The sequence below is a fragment of the Centrocercus urophasianus genome, unplaced genomic scaffold (assembly GCF_019232065.1).
Source record: "Centrocercus urophasianus isolate 14NV4802_14NV808 unplaced genomic scaffold, USGS_Curo_1.0 seq_11, whole genome shotgun sequence".
NCBI lineage: Eukaryota > Metazoa > Chordata > Aves > Galliformes > Phasianidae > Centrocercus > Centrocercus urophasianus.
In genome coordinates, this window is record NW_024884253.1 from 35,472,598 (window position 1) to 35,491,964 (window position 19,367).

The window sequence follows — 19,367 nt, forward strand, 5'->3', positions numbered from 1 at the left end:
TTTTTGGCTCTTGGTACGTGCTGACATACTCACCTCCTTTCTTTGGATCTAACCCTAAGAAATGAGCTTTGCCTGTTTTGCCTTTCTAAGCCTTATCACTTCTCTTAGAATCAAGCATTTCAAGAGATCTGGAGGCTATAAGATGAAGTGTGTGTGTGTAGAATGAAATAAAATTTAGACATCAGGAACATTGCAATTGCTCCAAAAAAAGCTAACCTTGCACTTCAGTTCTTTTTGCTTACTGCAAAGTGTTTACATGCAGAAAAACATCACCTTCTATTATTTTAAGGGTTTTAATCAATGTGTCGCCTTTAGGCTAACATAAATAAAAGCTCAGTCATTGGACAGGAAAAAGAGAGTTTTGCTCCTTTTGCTATGTAGCATCAAACATCTGCATAGCTTGGTAGTCCAAGACAACTTGCCTCACAGCATCCCTCAACAATTATCATTTCTGTTCAATTTTCAAATCAGTACATGCTTTGGGACTTATAGACTAAGTTGCTAAGTAGCAACATATGGCTCACTACTGTTCGTGTGATGTTGCTGCAAGCAAATAGCATAATTCTATACTTGAAATGATTTTTACAGAAAGGCAGTGCTGGAGCTGAGCCAGAAGTGTAAGTATACAGTAAAAATTAATGATATTCTTTTAGACTGTCCCAAAAGGCTGTTTGGCAATGTTGTCTCTGTGTACATTTTATATAGATGGGTAAGTACTGTATTTTTGTTATGATATATGTAGCACAGGACTCTGCACTGCAGGCATCTCCTAAATGAGTTATGCCAACCATATTAACAAACATATATAGTAAAACTACATGACATTTTCACTACTAATTGCACTTCAATCTGAAAATATTTATCATCTTAAAATAAAGCTATGCCAACTGCTCTGCATTTCAAATTCCCACAAATATATTGTTTTCTCCTCACACCTATAATTGGAATCTTGAAGATGAATTGTTCTTCATGTAATTTCTCCTCCTGTAATTTGTGGGTCTTGTACAATGCAGAATAAAATTATGCTGTTTATTTTACATTTATTCCTGGTCACAATACATAATGAATTCAAGACTCTTGTACAGAGCTTCAGCGCTCTTTTAAGGCTTCCTTAGGCTTGATAAATGTTTAGTTGTGATCCAAAGGGAAGAAAGAGGAACTGACTTGAAGCCAGTGATATGGGGTAGTATCTCAATTACCCTTATTGGAAAACATGAGCTACCTGAGGCAGAAGGGTAATACTCTTTCCACAGAGAAGGTATTTTCCTCCCTCCCAAAGATATGACAGAGAGACCTGTGTATGATATATATACATATCCTTTAGCATAGTGGGCACTAATGATGTCAAAACTGTTTCATCCTGTACAGCTCCAGGCTAAAATTGGATGGAATGACATCTGAGAGATTCTTCACATTATTAGGAAAATGTTCCTCTGCCTTTTGTTACCATATGCACAACTGTAATTTTATCCCTTACTTCCCATTTCATATTTATACTCTAATTACTTACTGAGTTAGCTATTACTCATATGAAGTAGGAATGGATAAATGCTACATAGTAGATATCCTTTCTTGTCTTCTGTTGTTCCTTTCATATAATCATAGAATCATATATTATCTTGGGTTGAAAGGGATCTTAAAGATCACCTAGTTCCAACACTCAAGCGTAGTGTGGACATGGCTGCCACCCGCCAGCTCAGCTGCCCAGAGCTGCATCCAACCTGGCTTGAGCACCTCCAGGGATGGGGCACCCACAGCTTCTTTGGGCAGCCTGTGCCAGTGCCACATCACCTTCTGAGTACAGAATTTCCTCCTAACATCTATCTTAAATCTCCCTTATGTTAGTTTGAAACTAGTTCCTTTGTTCTATCGCTATCAAACCATGTAAAAAAATTGGTCTACTTCTTGCTCATAAGCTCCCCTCAAGTACTGGAAGGCTGTTACAAGTCTCCCTGGATCCTTCTCTGGGCTGAACAAGCCCAGTTCCTCAACCTGGCTTCATAGGAAGGGTGCTCCAGCCCTCTGATCATCTTCCTGGCCCTCCCCTGGACCCTCTGCAACAGCTCCACATCCTTCCTATGCTATGGGTCCCAAGGTGGATGCAGTACTCCAGATGGGGCCTTACAAGGGCAGAGCTTGGAAGGACAACCATCTCCCTCACCCTGCTGACCACTCCTCCCTCTTTTGTTGCAGTGCAGTCTTTCCAAAAGATAGGTTAGTACTTGGTCTCTTTGTCCCGTAGTGATGTTTCCTCACTATTAAGTTGCTGTCATTGCAGCTGTCAACTTCATACTGCAAAACGCGGTGCAAAATCTATGTGTGTTCCCAAGAAGATACAGCTCAGTTCTCATGGTCAGAGTAGTGCTGATGCGTACACAGTACCCTGGAGTGCAAGGCAATCCTACCCAAAATTTGGGAAGCCTTTCTTTTCTCGTTAGTAGAAGGGTTCTCCGCTCTGAAAGGCCAAGGCCACTTGATCAGTCTGCTGGTTGGCTGTAGTTCAGTGCTCTTGTAAATCATATCCACCTCTTTTCCTGGTCCACTATCTTGTACTTCCAAAAGTACAATAACAACAGAAGGGCTACTTCCTGCTCCTCCATTTCTCTGAAATAGTCTATAGGAGTCACTTTCCAAAATAGTGGGATGTAAATTTAAATTGGTTCAGGGAAAGAAAAACAACAGGCATCACTTTCATATTCCGAATGAATGGTTGAAGAGAAAGGTGATCCTTTCCCTAACCAGCAGCAAGGGAAAGGTGACCCTTTCCCTCTTGTGTAGAATGTGATCTCTTAATATGCACTTGAGATCAGGTCCAGAGTCTGGAAAATATTGTGTCCCTGTTAACAGTACCTTAGCAGTTGTATTAACAAGACTGTGAGTGTGTGCATATACGTATTATAAAATCATGTATGATTGTCATTAATGTTAACACAAAATGTGTGCACATGCAGTGTGTATGTATTCACAGGCAGGGTTTTATCTTTATATCTTTTTGTGATCAAGTGCATCAAGTTTTATAAAAAATGTCAAAATTATAGCCTGTTGATCTATGTTTAAAATTTTTTTCAAAGTTTACAAAAAAGACATAGCTTCACTCTCCTTTACTAAAATTGATTTTAGTCAAGTCGTTCATTAAGTATTGGACTTGTACTCCAACCACAAAAAGAAATGACCCTACTTATCTCTGAAAAATCCATTACTTAATTAAACCATGTTTTTACTTAATGCCTCTTTTAGTTAAAGCTGATTCTATAGCACATGTTATAAAAACACTAAAGAGGGCAAAATCTTTTCCCTAAGGATTCCAGGCAAACATACCCATAATTACAGGTGGATAAACAAGAGTCTCTCTCCAGCCTTCGAAAATCATTAGCATGGATCTGCAAAATCAAGATCACATCAGAAACCCTGGCAACTACAACATACTTTTCATCCCCTTATTCATCTTCTGGCTGTAGAATCCTTGCACTTATATTTTCTTTACAACGATGAAGTCTGAAAACTTTTTAATGAAAGCAGTTTTTGAGGGTAATTGCCTTGCTGCAGTAGTTTGAGGCTTTAGAAGCACATGTCAGATACTGATAGTGTAAAGCTAAAATTGTGAACTTGGCTGTGTTGTATACACAGTGATCCTGTGCATCAATTAAAAGTATTTTTTTAAGAGTTACCAAAGGGAGGAACTAAAGTAAATAGTGCATCTTGTCTCAGCTGTGGCATCAGGACGATGGCAACTTCAGTGATATGCCCACTGTAAATCAATACAGTAAAAATAACAAAAGCTATTATTTTACCGTGAAAAAGGTAAACAGAAAATCAATCATCAAATGATGAATTCTGTGTTCAAAAGCCAGAAGATTTTTTTTCCCATATCACAAGAGAAAATGCACTGCTTTTTGCTGTGCATGTGCATGACATGAGAGAATTTTCTGTATAATGAGCAACCGGCGTAAAATATCCTTCAAAATGTTTCCCTCCACTCCTTCATGTACAACTTTTTTAGCATGTGAAAACAGATTATAGACATCATATATTTTAGTTATGTAGTTTCCTTTCCAGGAAACTCTGCAGGTCAGCAGTGTGGATGAATTATGGGATGTAACCATGGGAAATGTTAAAGGCAGTATTTTTCAACTGAGCTTCATATAAAATGAACTTTTTTTAGTCCATAAAACGTCTGTAAGAATTACATGAATTTGAACTGCAAATTAGACCAATTACTATTATATTGTCCCTTTTGGCAAAGGCTGCCACAGTACAGTCAGCTTGACCTATTGCCCTCTGACCGAATAAACCGCTAAGATGCCATTCTTTGATTAATCTAGTTAGTTTTACGAAGTCTGGCAGCTCAACAAGCCCAAACTAGTTACTCAAACCAGTCTTCAATGTAACATTCAAATGATCACTCTGTGGAGTCCCAGAGGTATTCATTACAGACAAAATTGCTCTTGTTGCCTTGCATACAAGCTGAGTTTTCAATAGGAAATGAAAGGCTGCCTGGAAAAATAGGCCACCTAATTAAGTTAAACTACTCTAGCATTTGGCTTGACATCTTCATTACTCAAAATTAAAAAGATGCCTCACTTGAGCACACAAGTTACTATTGTTTATGTTGTTTTCCTCTTAAATTGGCTTCTTACACAGAAGTCTGTTTTTCAGAATTATATCTTGTAATAGCTCGCATATTTCTTGCAGTTTATAAAAATGTCTTAATACTACTGATGGTTGGTGTGATATTAGTATGATCGAGCTTATTGCCAAGGTCTCAGCAGTCCTACTGCTTACATGACACTTTATTAGTAGAGGGCCAGATCCTTCCAGTTTTACTCTCTCAAATAACTTTTACCTGTTTGTGTACTGAATCTTCGTCGTCCTCCTTATTGTCAAGCCTTGGGTCCAAAATCTAGGCATTAACATCAGTGGTAGAAACTAGGGGCTCACATATCCCTAAGCTTTCAGGTTTTCCTGAGATTGGCACAGGGCTAATCAAAGAGAAGTCAGAAGAATTATGAAGAGTCACCATACCTCTGTTTCAGTCTTTGTTTTCTCGAGTGGTAACTTTTTACATGAAATCAGACATTGAGGAATGCCTGTTTTCAACAGTAGTTAGGAGAACAATGACGTGGGTTGGACCCACTGTCCTGAAAAATGGAAAGCAATCCATTTTTCCTGAAATGTTATGAGTAAAGAAGAGAGGAAAAAAAAGAAGAAGAAAAAAAAAAACAAACTGTAAAGGAATCTTTGCACTTTGTCATTGTGTGCTCTGAGTACAGCATCATGTCATTTTTAGGTGTCATTCTCAGAAGGGATGAGGAAATTTAGGCAGAATATTTGCCCCCTAAGCAGCAATACTTAATGTAAATCTATACTATTGCTATTTTAAGAGCATTTAAAAATGTAAACACGTGAAGAGCACACTGTCTTGATTGCTGGTTTAGAGTCTATGATGCTAATGAGGCTTCTGACAGGTTAAATGTGGTGTATCATCTGTATTTTCAAGAAGCAAGATTTGTGACAATTTGACTCCTCTTTTTTTTTTTTTAAGCTAAATTCTGCTTATTGAATATGCATATTGCTGGTTTTATTACCTACTGCTTTGTAGTGAGAATAATTTAGGTATATCTTGATGAGAAGATCAGCAGAAGTGTTTTATTTTTAATACACTTTTTATCTGAAGTTGAGGAAGAGTATTCTGAAAATATAATACCTAATTCAGAAAAGTATATCTTACAGCGTTATTTCAAGATTATAACATAGGTAATACTGACTGCAGTTAGTACAAACCAAAAGCTGTCAAATAGAATCCCAAGTTACATTAAGAACTGCAGGTGTCCTGTTGTTAGAAAATAAAACTTGTGAATATTATTCCGTGCCTCATTTACCAGGTCTGTAACAACCTGAAAATGCAGCAGTGAGGGGAGGGAACCATCCTGCTTGTCTTTAGGAAGTTATATGCTGGAAACCTATGGAGTTGAAAGTCTTCCCTTCTTACATCATCTCCAAAAGTAGGAGCTGTGTTTACTTGTGGGTCATGATGAAACATCCCCAATGCTTCACTTTGGAGGTTGTGCTATTAGGAACTATAACACTGTGAGGAGCCAAGTGCCTCACAATGCCTTTCAGGAGAGAAAAAGTGGCTACGTGTACAATGTCTGGCATCCCTCACTGGGATGCATTAAGATGATAAGAGTGTGGAGCAAGTGAGCTGGGCAAGACTCCTGGTTGTAGGGGTAAGGATGTTCTGTGTGTGCCTTGTGAGCTTGAGTTTTTCTAAGGATTTACTGTGGAATGCGTTCAGTAATTCTAAAAAAGATTTGCACATTTCTCTTACAGTTACTCCACCTTTCTACATAGGAAAACTGCACAGCTAGGTCTTTATGTGAAGGGAAGCTCAAATGCTTTGATAATAGTATTGATGTTCGCTGAGCCCAAATCTTGTAATCTCCTTTAACATTTATGTTTCTATTCATTGTCATCTTTAAAACGTGATTCAATTTAAAATCTTCAATGAAAAGCATTTTGCAGTAAACTACTATAGTTTATATATATGAAATTAGTAAAATTAATGAAAATATTCTCAAGTGGAACTATTCATCTACATAATTCAGTTAACTTTGAAATTGCGATTATTTTAAATCGATAATATCATTGTCAGCACATTCTGTTTCTTGAAAATAGAATTCATCTGGTACTGGAAAATTAATGTTTTGCTTGAGGCTTTGCCCTTTACCTAATGTAAATTAGAGAAATTGATTAACGCAATAGAAGAAAGTTATACCTTCCCCTGTAATACACTTTTGATAGCTGTTGCTTGATAAATTAGTATATTGTGTGTTTTAAAACGAATATGATTTATTACTGTTGTCTGCCATATGAAGAAGCACAAAAAAAATTGTTTGCAGGATCATTGACTTGAACATATCAATGGCACTGTTGGACAATTCTTGCTGAGTGTTAAGATGATTTATGTAACAGACCGAAGGTTTCCACAGTAATGCATTGTAGTCTAAAGCTATCAAGCCTTGTTCATGCAGAGACAAAAGAAGCTGAAAAAAGCACTTGCTGTTGAAGGTCTTCCGTTTAGGAATTAGAGATAAGGTTGATCCAACTAAAACTTTTAGAAATGTCTGCCCTCAAATATATTATTCCAACTTTCAAATGTGCATAAGGTACATTGCAGTTTTTCCTCTTCTAATGAGCTCATTGTTTTTACATTACTCTCAATTCATAACTATTTCAGTTATGTAACAATGTGTTCAATAATAAAAGAGGAGACAGCCTGAAGCATCTATCTTTTAAAAACTGGCATCTTTCCACAGTTCAGATGCAGAAGCCTTGGTGCAAATGAAAAATTAAGACACGCTCTACATAGTTGGCAGTACCACTCATTTCATTTAAATAAAATATCTATAGGAGGATTTCAGTTTTTTAAAGAACTGTTGCTAATACCAGGATCTGTTGCGTGCATGTTCAGTGACTGACACAATCACTGAGCACGCAGATTAGACTTTCTTAATTTATGTTATCTGCTGTGTTGTCATATAGTAATGATTTTGCTTTTGCTAAACAGAATTATATTGGATATTTGAATGCTTGCTGCCTCTTGTGGTCAGCCTGTTTATGGTATCCTTGGTTTCCCTTCTCTAACGGCTTTTTAATTATTATTTTTTTTTAATTTCTTTGGAACATACATTTTTCTGGCAAATATGCAGTCATCAGTGTAGGTTATTTAAGCAGAAAGTCTTTATTTTTATTTCCTTTTTTCTCCTTATTTCCTCAGTTCTTATGCAGTCAGATTATACAAGCATTTTCCTTATTATTCTGATAATGACTATCTGGCTTCCTAAAAAATATAAACACAAGATTTTGTTTGTGATATTAGCATTACAGAACACATAGTCCTTGAGATTTGTCTACATCCCCAGTTTTGATCCTTTTCTCTGTCTTGTTGCTGAATTTGGCCAAGCTAAGTGGCCAAAGATAAATTGAAGCAGACCAAGAGCAAAAAATTAGGAGCAAAAGCTTGGACTTGGTAGGATGGTGACTCAGAGTTAAGCATTCACATCATTTTATTATGGCAAGCTTATCTCATAAAGTTATAGGCTAAGATGGTATAGGTAATTAGGTCTCTTCATCTCAGAGTGGTTATCTCAAAGATCACTTGTTCTATGAAGTTTCCATCATTTGAGGCAGAAATGTCACAGATATTTAACCAAAACCACAGAATATTGTCCTTTAGGTTTGAGAAGACATCACGAATTCAGATGGTTTACTGATATTTTCAATTCTGTAAATAGCCCAAATTAAAGGATGTTTAGTTCTGAAGCATCCACTGTGTAGCTCCCATCTGAAATACACTGACATCTGCTTGTAATAAATTCAGATGTAATGAAAATTTTCTTTAATATGAAGTAAAATTAAAGCCTTTATTCCTTTAGCGCTTTGCAGTGGGGCTGATGGTGTTACTTTGCAGAGGACTTCCTCTATTTAATGTAATAAAGATTTGGGAAGTTCCCCTAAACTGAAGAGCTGAGAAAAACGACTGCCACAGTCATGAAATGAAAGCACAACCATTGGCAAAGTTCCTGGCAACTCTGTGGTAAAGTAAATAAAGCTATTCTTTTTGATTCAAAAGTGAAAAGGAAAGCTTGCTCTTTTGTGACCACTAGAATGAAATGCAGCTGTTCTGTATCTTTCTGAGTGCAGAAAATTGTGCTGGTACTATAGCTAACCACAAAAACAAGAAGCCTGGATGAGAGTGTAGAAAGGCCATAATCCTTCTCCCCATGCTCTAGGAAAAGCTAATTCTGTAGGCCACAATTATTGTTAATGCATATGAGCTGTACTTGCATTCTGCCCAGTTTGATTGAAGTTGACAAATAGTTTGTGTTTTCTTATTGAATAAAATTAAAAGAAAAAATAATTAGGAGTATGTGTACAAGAAGCACTAGTGCTCTATAACTGGCTGGGTTTTTTTTCAGGCATTACCATGGTATGATAGGATTATGTTTACTACAGTTAGTGATTAATATCATACAAATTATATATTATTTTGACATGTCACTATTGCCTACACTACTCATACTACTTTCAAAAGGCTCCTTAAGTGTAATCAACACTGAAATGGGATCAAGTACAAGCTAACTAGTTCTCAAGCAAAAACTTTTTTTTTTAATAACCCCAGAGAAACCTTGTATTTAAAATATTCAGTCCACATGGTATATACAGTAACACGTGACACGCTTTGAGTTGTGGAATTTTGGCACTGGTATTTTACTTCCTTTTCCATAAGTGAATTTAATGTCATAAATGCAGAGCAATTCCTTCCACCATGTTTTGTGTTACTAATTAAAGAAAATTGAAACAGCAAATCAAGGTCTAATTACAGCAAAAGCTGGACTGTCATTCTTCCAGGCAAGAAGGGTGCACAAATAAAACAGCCGTTTTGCTGAACACCTTCAATATTAGGTGTGTAGATACATCCAGACTATTTATGTTTGGTTTAGGAATATTTCCTTTCATAGTAGATCATCCTATGCACAAAGACTCACACCTTCCCACTAAGAAGAGCAAATTACAGTGAGTTAGCAAACTCCTGAGAAACGCATGTATAAAACATCGGCAGAACCAAAGTAATGATATTGCTGCCAGAGCCTGTCCTGTTGTTTTCATTCTCTGGAGTTTCACTTTTTCCTAGGCGATCTATCATTTCTATTCTATTTTGTACTAAGATAATCAGTAACTGAAGTGTAAACCTTTTTGGGAATCAGCCAAGGCAACCAAAACTCGGGCAATGTGCTTTGGACTAACTTCTTTGTTCATCAGCTCATTGAAAACATGAAACACGCTTGATTGTTGATTGCTAAAGCTTTTATATCCATGCTCATACATGGATGTAAAAGAGTAACCATAGACATTGGGGAAGACAGTATTATTATGATAACTAATGAAAACCTCTCTGTTGATAGGGCATAGCTACCCCTATTCTCCAATTGAGCCTACCTGCTGCATGAAGAATGTAGATAAATAATAGCAATTATCCTCGTTGGTGCATTACTCTGACTTTGTCTGTGGCTTTTCCTTGGATCAAATTGAGTTGTATGACCAGCTGGTGGCCAGTCATGAGTGGTGTCCCCTAGGGCTCAGTACTGGGGCCTCTTTTGTTTAACATCTTTATTAATGACCTTGATGAGGGGATTGAGTGCACCCTCAATAAGTTTGCAGATGACACCAAGTTGGGAGGGAGTGCTGATCTTCCAGAGGAGAGAAAGGCATTACAGAGGGATCTGGATAGACTGGATCTATGGGCCAAGGTTAACTGTGTGAGTTTCAATAGAGCCAAATGTCAGGTCCTGCATTTTGGTCACAACAACCCCAGGCAACCTTACAGGCTTTGAGGAGGAGTGGCTGGAAAGCTGCCTGATGGAAAGGGTGTATTGATGTACAGTCAGCTGAAGATGAACGAGCAGTGTGCTCAGGTGGCCAAGAAGGCCAATGGCATCCTGGCTTGTGTCAGGAATGGTGAGTTGAGCAGGACTGGGGAAGTCATCCTGCCCCTGTACTCGGCACTGGTGAGGCCTCACCCTCGAGTACTGTGTTCAGTTTTGGGCACCTCAGTACAGAAAGGACACTGAGGTGCTGGAGCACTCAATGGGTCAAAAGCACTTAAAAGGTCTAAAGAAGGGCAACAAGGCTGGTGAAGGGCTTGGAGAATATGCCCTATGAGGAGTAAATGAAGGAGCTGTTTAGCCTGGGGAAAAGGAGGCTGAGGGGAGCTTATTGCTCCAGTATCTGAAAGGTGCTTACAGTGAGCACGTGGTTGGTCTCTTCTCACTGGTGACAGATCACAGGACAAGGGAAAATGGCCTGGAGTTGTGCCAGGGTAAGTTTAGGTTGGATATCAGGAAATACTTCTTTACAGAAAGGGTGAATAGGCTCCATAGGGAATTGGTTGAGCCACCGTCCCTGGATGTGTTTAAAAACCGTTTGGATGTGGTGCTCAGGGACATGATTTAGCAGAGGGTTGTTAGAGTTAGGGTACTATGGTTAGGTTGCAATTGGACTTGATGATTTTTAAGGTCTTTTCCGATCTGGGCAATTCTGTGATTCTATGATTCTGTGACTTAATGGCAGTGGACAACAAAAATCTAAACAGTTGATTTATGGAAAAACTAATTTATATGGCTGACAAGATGTATCTATGTTTGATATTATAGATTAAGAAAAGAAAAATCTGTATTTTTGAGACATTGTAAATTTATTTTTATAAACATAAAGAAAATTCATGCAAAGTGTGTACTGTTTCTATATTTATTTGTTTTTCTTTGTAGCAGAACAAATGCCTTGTTGTCTTGTAAGCCTAAAAGCAATATTTTTCTTCCTTACTGGATAGTTCATGATCTGAGTGTCAGGGAGTCTGGTGAACCATTTTGAGCCAATGTTAATTTTAAAAATTGCATTCCTTTTACCACAGTCCCCATGAAAAAGGTATTCATCTATATGATCACTCTTAGAAAATTTTAATAGGACCCTTGAAATCTGATTGAATTCAACTTCTTTTAAAAAAGAAAAAGTCTTTCTAAATGGAAGCTGTGAAAATATCTGTGGGAGTCTTATGCCTTAGAGGTAATTTTTTTTCCATACATAATACTGAAACTCCACTATTATAATATGTAGGCGTTTAAAATGTTCTCTTTGTAAAATTGAAATTTCAGCTTAGTGATGTGTGGCTTGGACACTTTTTGTTTGTTTTGTGTTACTTCTGTTATTATTATTATTCGGTATTCGTTGATTTTCATCACAATTTCTTTATTTGTTTTTCAGTCTTTTCCTGGCCCAAGTCTTGAAAGTGAAGATTTTAACATACCTCCAATCACTCCTCCGTCATTGCCTGACCATTCACTGGTGCACTTGAATGAAATAGAGTCTGGATATCACTCTCTGTGTCATCCAATGAACCATAATGGCCTCCTTCCATTCCACCCACAAAACATGGATTTACCTGAAATTACAGTTTCCAACATGCTTGGCCAAGACGGGACACTGCTTTCCAATTCGCTCTCTGTGGTAAGTATTTTCAATCGTCCCCTTTTGTACTACTTTAAGTTGTGAAAATGTGTACATACAGACCCACAGCTGGCTCCTACACCATTGAAGCCATAGAGCAGCTGACCTGACCTCAGTTTTACATCATACTGTGAAATGCTCCTCCCAGTGGAGGCAGTGGAGGTTTTACAGGTGAATTCCTCAAAGCCAGGATGATAGCCACTGCCTGGAGTAGTATTAGTCCTACGTTACTCAGGTTTAAATAATGACAAAAGCAGGCCCAGGGTTTTGACTTCATTGGAGCAGGATTTGGATCCAGATGGTTGTTGTTCTGTGTTTTTTTCTTACGAAGCTCTTTCCATTCTAATTAGCATGTACTGAAAGATGTACAAAAAATTGAATATCTCCTTTCTTGTTTACCACACGTTTGGAAAACAGCAAATGTTATTTCTGATTCCAGGCCAAATCTTATAGCCTTTTTACAGTTTCCAGTCCTTATCCAGACAGAATCCAATTGAAATGACTGGACAATTTGCTTATAAAATCTGTCAGATAGTCATTATGGTTGTTGTCTTGGGAAGCCTTATATTATAAATCACTTCTTTGAATGCTAAATTGCTTGCAACAACTGCAGAGCTATTTTACATGTTACATTTTCAAATGGGCTCTACAAATAATCGGTATACTTCCTGCATACCAGCTCCCTACAAGACCTTTTTACAGAGGTCATTATTTGATGCTGGCACCAAATTCTAAACCAAAGAGTAAAAAATCCACTGGTAGAGAATGGGACCTGGTGTGTGGGACTCACTTGACTCCAGGCACTCTTCTAAATGGAACTGCAAATCCAGACAGATGAAGTTAAGGATCTGCTCTTCCTACCCCTATTATCTGGGCTTCTCACCAGGACAATGAGAGATTTAGTGAGCTGTGTCCCAGCTGGGAAGCTTTGTGCTTAGGGACTGAGGCGCTTTAGGCTTCCATCTCACTAGTGCTTCACTGTATTGACTAAAATAAAATAATAAAGCAGCACTGGAGCAGTACGTGGAGGTTTAGGGGCTGAGAGATCTGAGCTCAGTTCCCCATTAGTCCTGGAAGCAAACAGCCTCAGAGGCAGGGGCTGGGGGAAAGCCAGGTTGGACAAAGAACTGAGATTGTAAGCTGGAAGGAAAACAGTTTGCAATGAAAATCTGCCTTGTCACAGGGCCTCACTGACTTAATTAAAATAAAGATGCTGTGGTTGCAACTGAATTCGCTCTGGGAATGTCCAACAAGCTGTCCTGCAGGAGGTCTAGTCTTGGCTTTTTATGTGCTGCTTAGATGCTATTGATTTACAAGGGTGTTGTATACTTCATTTTTGAGGTCAAACTCTGACCCCAAGGTTATGTTCAGTAATGAGAGGTGTGAGGATGGGAGGAAAGACCTTCATACAGAAATATAAATATGCTTTCTGGAAATGTTTTTAATTTTACTTGCATTTCTACGAAGCATATGTCAAAGAATATGAACTAGATCTTCTGTGAGATGCTCAGGATGCTATGAATGGACCTATGAAAGTAAGAAAACTCACAGCACTCCAGCGAGATAATCAGTATTTCATTGGATTGACCTCTTCTGGGCCATGGTTATGACTCAAAACTGCATTCCTTTAAGCTCTGATGTTCTTCATTAACCTCTTGCAACAGGCTCTGAACAAAGGGCCTTGAGAGTTTGCTGAACATCACAGAGAATTATTGCATTTAGGGCAAATGCAAAAAAGACCTGAATAATATAGCTAGACAATTTTGCTATTGGGACTTAGAGTAGATCAGAAAAAAATGAAAATCAGAACTCATATGCATTAAATTTAAACAGTCATTTCTCAGGATTCATTCAATAAATAAAGCATGATCTTTAAAGTATCATGGGCTAACTCCATTGTTATCCTTAACTTGCTTGCCCTTCACATGCAAGAGGGCCTCTTAACTAGTGATAGTTTTAGCTCAAGCTGTCTTGCCTGTCAAGGGGATTAAGCTACATCTCACATTAGTTCTACTGGTAGGTTGTTAGCACCACAATTCTGTACAGCTCAAATACTGTTGTGCAGTATGGTTCCTCAGATTTGAATTTGGTAACAAGAGAATTAAGTTGAGAGAGATAATTTGATTCTTTAGTGAATTCAGTGCCTTCTTTGGTGAATTGAATGGTTCCATTGTGATTTTGGCCTTCCATTGATGAAGAAAAACAGGATTTTGCAGATTTAGCATTCTTTACATAGTATTGAAGCTCTTCTTTATAATCCAGAATCTTTACAACTTTTCTTCTCCAGTATGCCTCTTTTTTCTTGCTATTATATCTAAGTTTCCTTTTTACTATCCGATCAAACTCTGGTCCATTTAACAACTATTTGCCTAAATCACTTTTTTATTGCCCTGCATAGAATATAATGTATAAGTTTCTCCAATCTGCCTAAACCCTTGTTCAGTATTATTTCTAGTATATCAGCTATCACATAGAGTATTTGGAAACTGTGTCTCTCGCTTCATTTTTCAGGGCACTAGTAAGTATTTTTAGAAAAAAATTATTCTTAGAAATTAACCTGTTCTCTCTCCCTAATTAATTTCACATCTTCAGCAAATTTTACTTGTAATGGGACAAATTCAGCTGCTGTGCAATGTGCATCTGATCGAAGATTATTTTTTTAGTTTCGACATCTTTCTTTTGTAGCAAGTTTTTAAACCTTGTTGGTATTGTAGCAACGATGCCTAACTTTTTGTCAGCATTAGAATCAATGAGTGGTTTTCAATTGCTGTTTTTATAGATAAAGTGTTAATCAATGCTAGCTAAATCAGTGAAAGGAAGCACATTGAGCTGAAAAGCAAAGTAGTAAAGCATTTTGTACACGGTGGTATTTTTCTTTCATCTCAACTACCAGGTGTTTTCAGATGAGTATTTCTATTATTTTGGTCAGATTGAAATTGAGGATTTAGCCTTCCTAAAAATCCTTCAAAACTCCTGTGGTTTCATAGTGTACAGCACTCCCTCCAAGCTTCAAGTGAAATCTCTTTGAATAAGGATTGCAGGATTTGCCCCCAAGTTCTGTAAGCATTCTTCTCTGTGGAAGTGCTTAAATGCACACAATAAGAACCCACTCCTGGCTTCATAAATTCTTATTAGGAATCAGCTTCTTACAGTTTTTTTACACTGTGGGAATTCTCTATGAAAAATTTCACAATGCTGGAAGATGGAAATTTCCTGTTACCATTTACTGTCTGGCACTTAAATTTGGAATTAACCTCCTTAGAAGCTTTTTAGATTGATTGAAGTTCCTGTCGTACTCCCAATACTTGAAAAAATAAATCACTAGCATTTCCCTTTTTCGGTGTTCTGCTGTCAGTTTGTATGTTGGCTTCTATATTTATTTATTCACTTTCTTTCCACTTAGGTGACATACTGGCATACACATGCATACACACACAACACACACACTCATTTATATCCTACCATCACAGATTTATTCAGGTGCTCATTATATTTACATTTGCATTGGATATTGGGATTGAGAAATCCACAGAATTCATGCAGAATATGAGTATGGCAGCATAGTCCAGCTCCAGGATAGTGGTCCAAGCATGGCAGCTCTCTAAGGTCCTTCTTCCAAATGGACATGGCTTGTATTCCTGCTTCTTAATTGGATTCGGTCAGATACAGCTATCGCTGTTTAATGAAAATGTCTTGGTGCTCTGTAGGCATGTTTGTTTTTATACAATAGAATAACAATCTCTTTCCAATGTACTGTAATTGAATGTAGGTTTGGTTCAGTTTCACTTAGGCCTTGACCAGCCAGCACTTCTCTGCATTAATTTTCCTAAAATATTCCAAGAACTACAAGAAACGCTCTTCCAGCATTTGCAAATAAATGCATGTATATACACACCATCTTGTGAAAATGGGCATTTATCTGTAAATGTGCTTCTGGATGTGTTGTATAGAATGAGTTTTGCTGTGTGTCCTTTCTATCAACAAAATTACAGTCATTTCAGCTTTAGTATATACTATAAATGGTTGCTTTTTCCTCAAGAAACCAGGGTTAAAATCACACTTGTTTTCATATACAGAAAGAGAAGCTATTTTTGGAATGCTTACAGTTCATCCCTGTTCTGATCTTTTTGACAATGTTACTCATGATGGTATACTATAGAACATTTGCAAGAAAGAAATAAAAGAGACTTCAATTTCTTGGAATGCTTCAAATTTCTCGGTTTGAACTTTAAAGTGGAAAAGATGTTAAAAGGCAATCAAATCAGGGGATTTATTTCCCAAATGCTCTACTTGTGCTGGCAACAAACGCCAGCATAATGTATATACTTAGGTTTATTGTCATTTTTAGTATACAGTCAAGGTACTCTTTGAATTCAAAGACTACTGTACAACTGTTTTGACAACCACCACATCAGTAGGTAATGTGCAGGACATATGAAACTGAAGCAGAAATGTTTCTTTAGGTCTATAGGGAGTGCAGTACATCAATGAATTCAGATATATTAGAGCAGCATGAATTTCTAATATGTTGCTCTTACGAAAAAGACCACTGGCATATTGAATAATGCTGCTTTCAAAGCAGAGCAGAAAATGTGATTACAGACAATTTCATTGCTGTTTTAAAAATAAATATTTTCAAAATCTTGAGGTATCTTATTTCATGTAATGCATAAAATATGTAACAGTGGACTAGAGTTAAAGATCTTCCAGGGCACTGAAGAGTATGTGATATCAGGTACAATTGTTCTGATGTGGAATAATAAACGTTTTAGTTTGAAATAAAATGCGTGTCACAAAGGCCCATGTCCTAATATTAAAATAAAAGCAATAAAAAGGTTTTTTTTTCCACACTGTGACAGAAGAATAAAGGCAATGAATAATTATTTAACATTATGCCCCAATTCATCAAAGCCTGGACAATACACTATACAATTAGACTATTATTTATTATGAATTATATTTTGTAGGTGTGCAAGTCATGAGAGAATAATATCTTAAACAAAATGTGCCACTATGTAACATTGAAGAAAAGAAAGCAGCTGCTTTTTTTTTTTTTCATTTCTCATCTCAGGTGGAATGACTGGTGTTTCTTATTCACAGTACAGTTGCTAAGAAATCCAATACAGGAGATTGCTGTTATTATAGCTGGGATGTATTTAAGAGCTTCATAAATATTAGTTTAAATCCAGTGTTCATGACTCATCTTGAGGCTGACCTCTGTGGTTGATTTTTCTGTCACCTTTAGGCGTTAATGCAAACTGCCGAGTCAAACAGAAATTTAGTGCTGATGAACAAAATGAATAATTTTGATAATAACACAAAATATTTGTCCCTTCTAACCTAAGCATTGAGATTTGCATCACAGTTGGGTACTTTTTCTAGCTTGTACTGCATGGTAGTGGTAGAAGATACTTTTAGTCTCTGGTGAATACTTCACATTTGTGTCTCATTATCAGGCTCTGGTCTTGAGTTTACATTAAAATTTACTGTTATGCTACGCAGACCTGCTGCTACCCCAAATTTTACTGCAGTGAATTATTGCCATCAGAACCACCAAATTATAAAGCTAAGGTCATAGAATATCATGTGTAGAAATATTCTTTTCCTCTTATTAAGCCATTTCTTTATTCTTGTAAGATATTTTTCTTAAAACAAAAACAAAAAAAACCCCACCTTAATTTAGAAGTTGAGTTATCTCACTGAAATAAGCTTTATGTGACAAAAGGTTACAACAGTTAGTGCATGTTTTGTCAAGCAGCCTAACCGTAAGGATACACAGCCAAATCTTCAGCTGATGTCAGTTGGCATGTCTTTATTGTCTTCTCTGGAATTATGATGATTTATTCCATCCAGGACTCTGGGACATCATGTTTATCATTCCTTACTTTTGATGTCTGCTGTATGTTTTGTCATCAGAAAGGCAACAGAGAATATATGCAGAGAAGCTGATTAAGATGTAACTTGATCAAGGTTTTATATGTTGCATATATACAAGTAGAAGGATTTTGCTGTGCTGTAAAAAAAAAAAAAAAAAGACATAAAACTTTCAATATCTATCAATTACAGCTGTTTAAAATCGGACTGGAAACAAAACATGAATTTTTTACAGTAACAGAGATTTACCATTTATTTAATATGCTGCGAAGGCGGTGAGTTTTCTGAGTATAAAATCAAGACAGGGCATCTTTTAAACAGACCTGCTGTAGCTGGGACTGGTCTGATGACCTTCCAGCTGCAGCCAAGGGACCAGGACCTTCCTGTGAGTCCTCTTGTCCCCTGGGGACAATGAACATTATGCTATGGTGGAAGTGATGTCACTGGTAGCGCCTCAACTGGTAACACCTCTGCAGTTGTCCCCTCCCAATGAAAATCAGCACCCTGTGGTTGCAGGCTACTGATGGACCCCGCCTTGAAGCTAGTACTAGAATTGCTGTGAAAATTTTTGTGGTTAGTGTTTTTCATGAGCTTAGCTTTTTTTTCTGATCTTAAAGCATCTGGAAAAACTTGTTTCTGTTTGTAACTAGTAGGAATTTACATTAAAGATAAAGCAGGTAAACATTTGCCCATTGCTGCAAGAAAAATATACACAGATGACCAGAACTTGTTTCTGGGGGATATACTTCCAGGTCTCATCTTTAAAATTGCCAGTGGAGCTGTTGATTTAAACATTGTGCTTGTTTGAGTGTGGTTGTTGAAACTCAGGGTAGCTCGTATATTTCACAAACTAGGTAAGAAAGCAAATTTAGTGTAATTTCAAGAAGAAATAACAAGGTGACATACTTTATTTTTGAAAACTGCCATCTATAGAAAACACTTTGGTAAACTACTTTCAAAACAGTTACCCATTGTCTAAGTAGAACTTTATTTGCTACATGCAATTGCAAAGCAATAACCTTGTAGAAGTATTAATTGTTTTTTAATCAGATCCCCTGACATGGACACAGGCTAAAACACACGGAATGTGGCGAGTACAGAAAGCTGGTATATGATACAGAAGGATGGTATATGATACAGCATCTCACTTATGAAGGGCTCACAGGAGTGATTAATGCATAAGCAGCATCGTAGCTGCCAGTGTCAAACAAAACAGATAATAGAGTATGCAAATAGAGAAAACTTAACTCTCAGAAAATGTCAGAAATTCAGGGGTTTCAGCAGGAGAGATTGTTGACTTTTATCTGCTGCTTTTAACATTGCATGTAGTTGTCGAGAGCAGCAAGATAATGAAATGCTTCTGAAGACTCAGTCTTTGGCAAAAAAAAAAAAAAAAAAAATTGTTAGTGATCCTGTAGATGGAATAGAAA

At 37.2% G+C, this 19,367-nt stretch overlaps 1 protein-coding gene across 2 annotated transcripts in view; it reads left to right on the plus strand.

The window, feature by feature from the left end:
• TOX (thymocyte selection associated high mobility group box) overlaps positions 1–19,367 on the plus strand; it is a 218,823-nt gene that overhangs the window by 118,241 nt on the left and 81,215 nt on the right. For both annotated transcript variants that reach the window (XM_042809062.1, XM_042809063.1), the window contains exon 3: positions 11,821–12,063. In XM_042809062.1, coding sequence (XP_042664996.1) covers positions 11,821–12,063 — 243 coding nt within the window. The remainder of the gene's footprint in view (positions 1–11,820; positions 12,064–19,367) is intronic.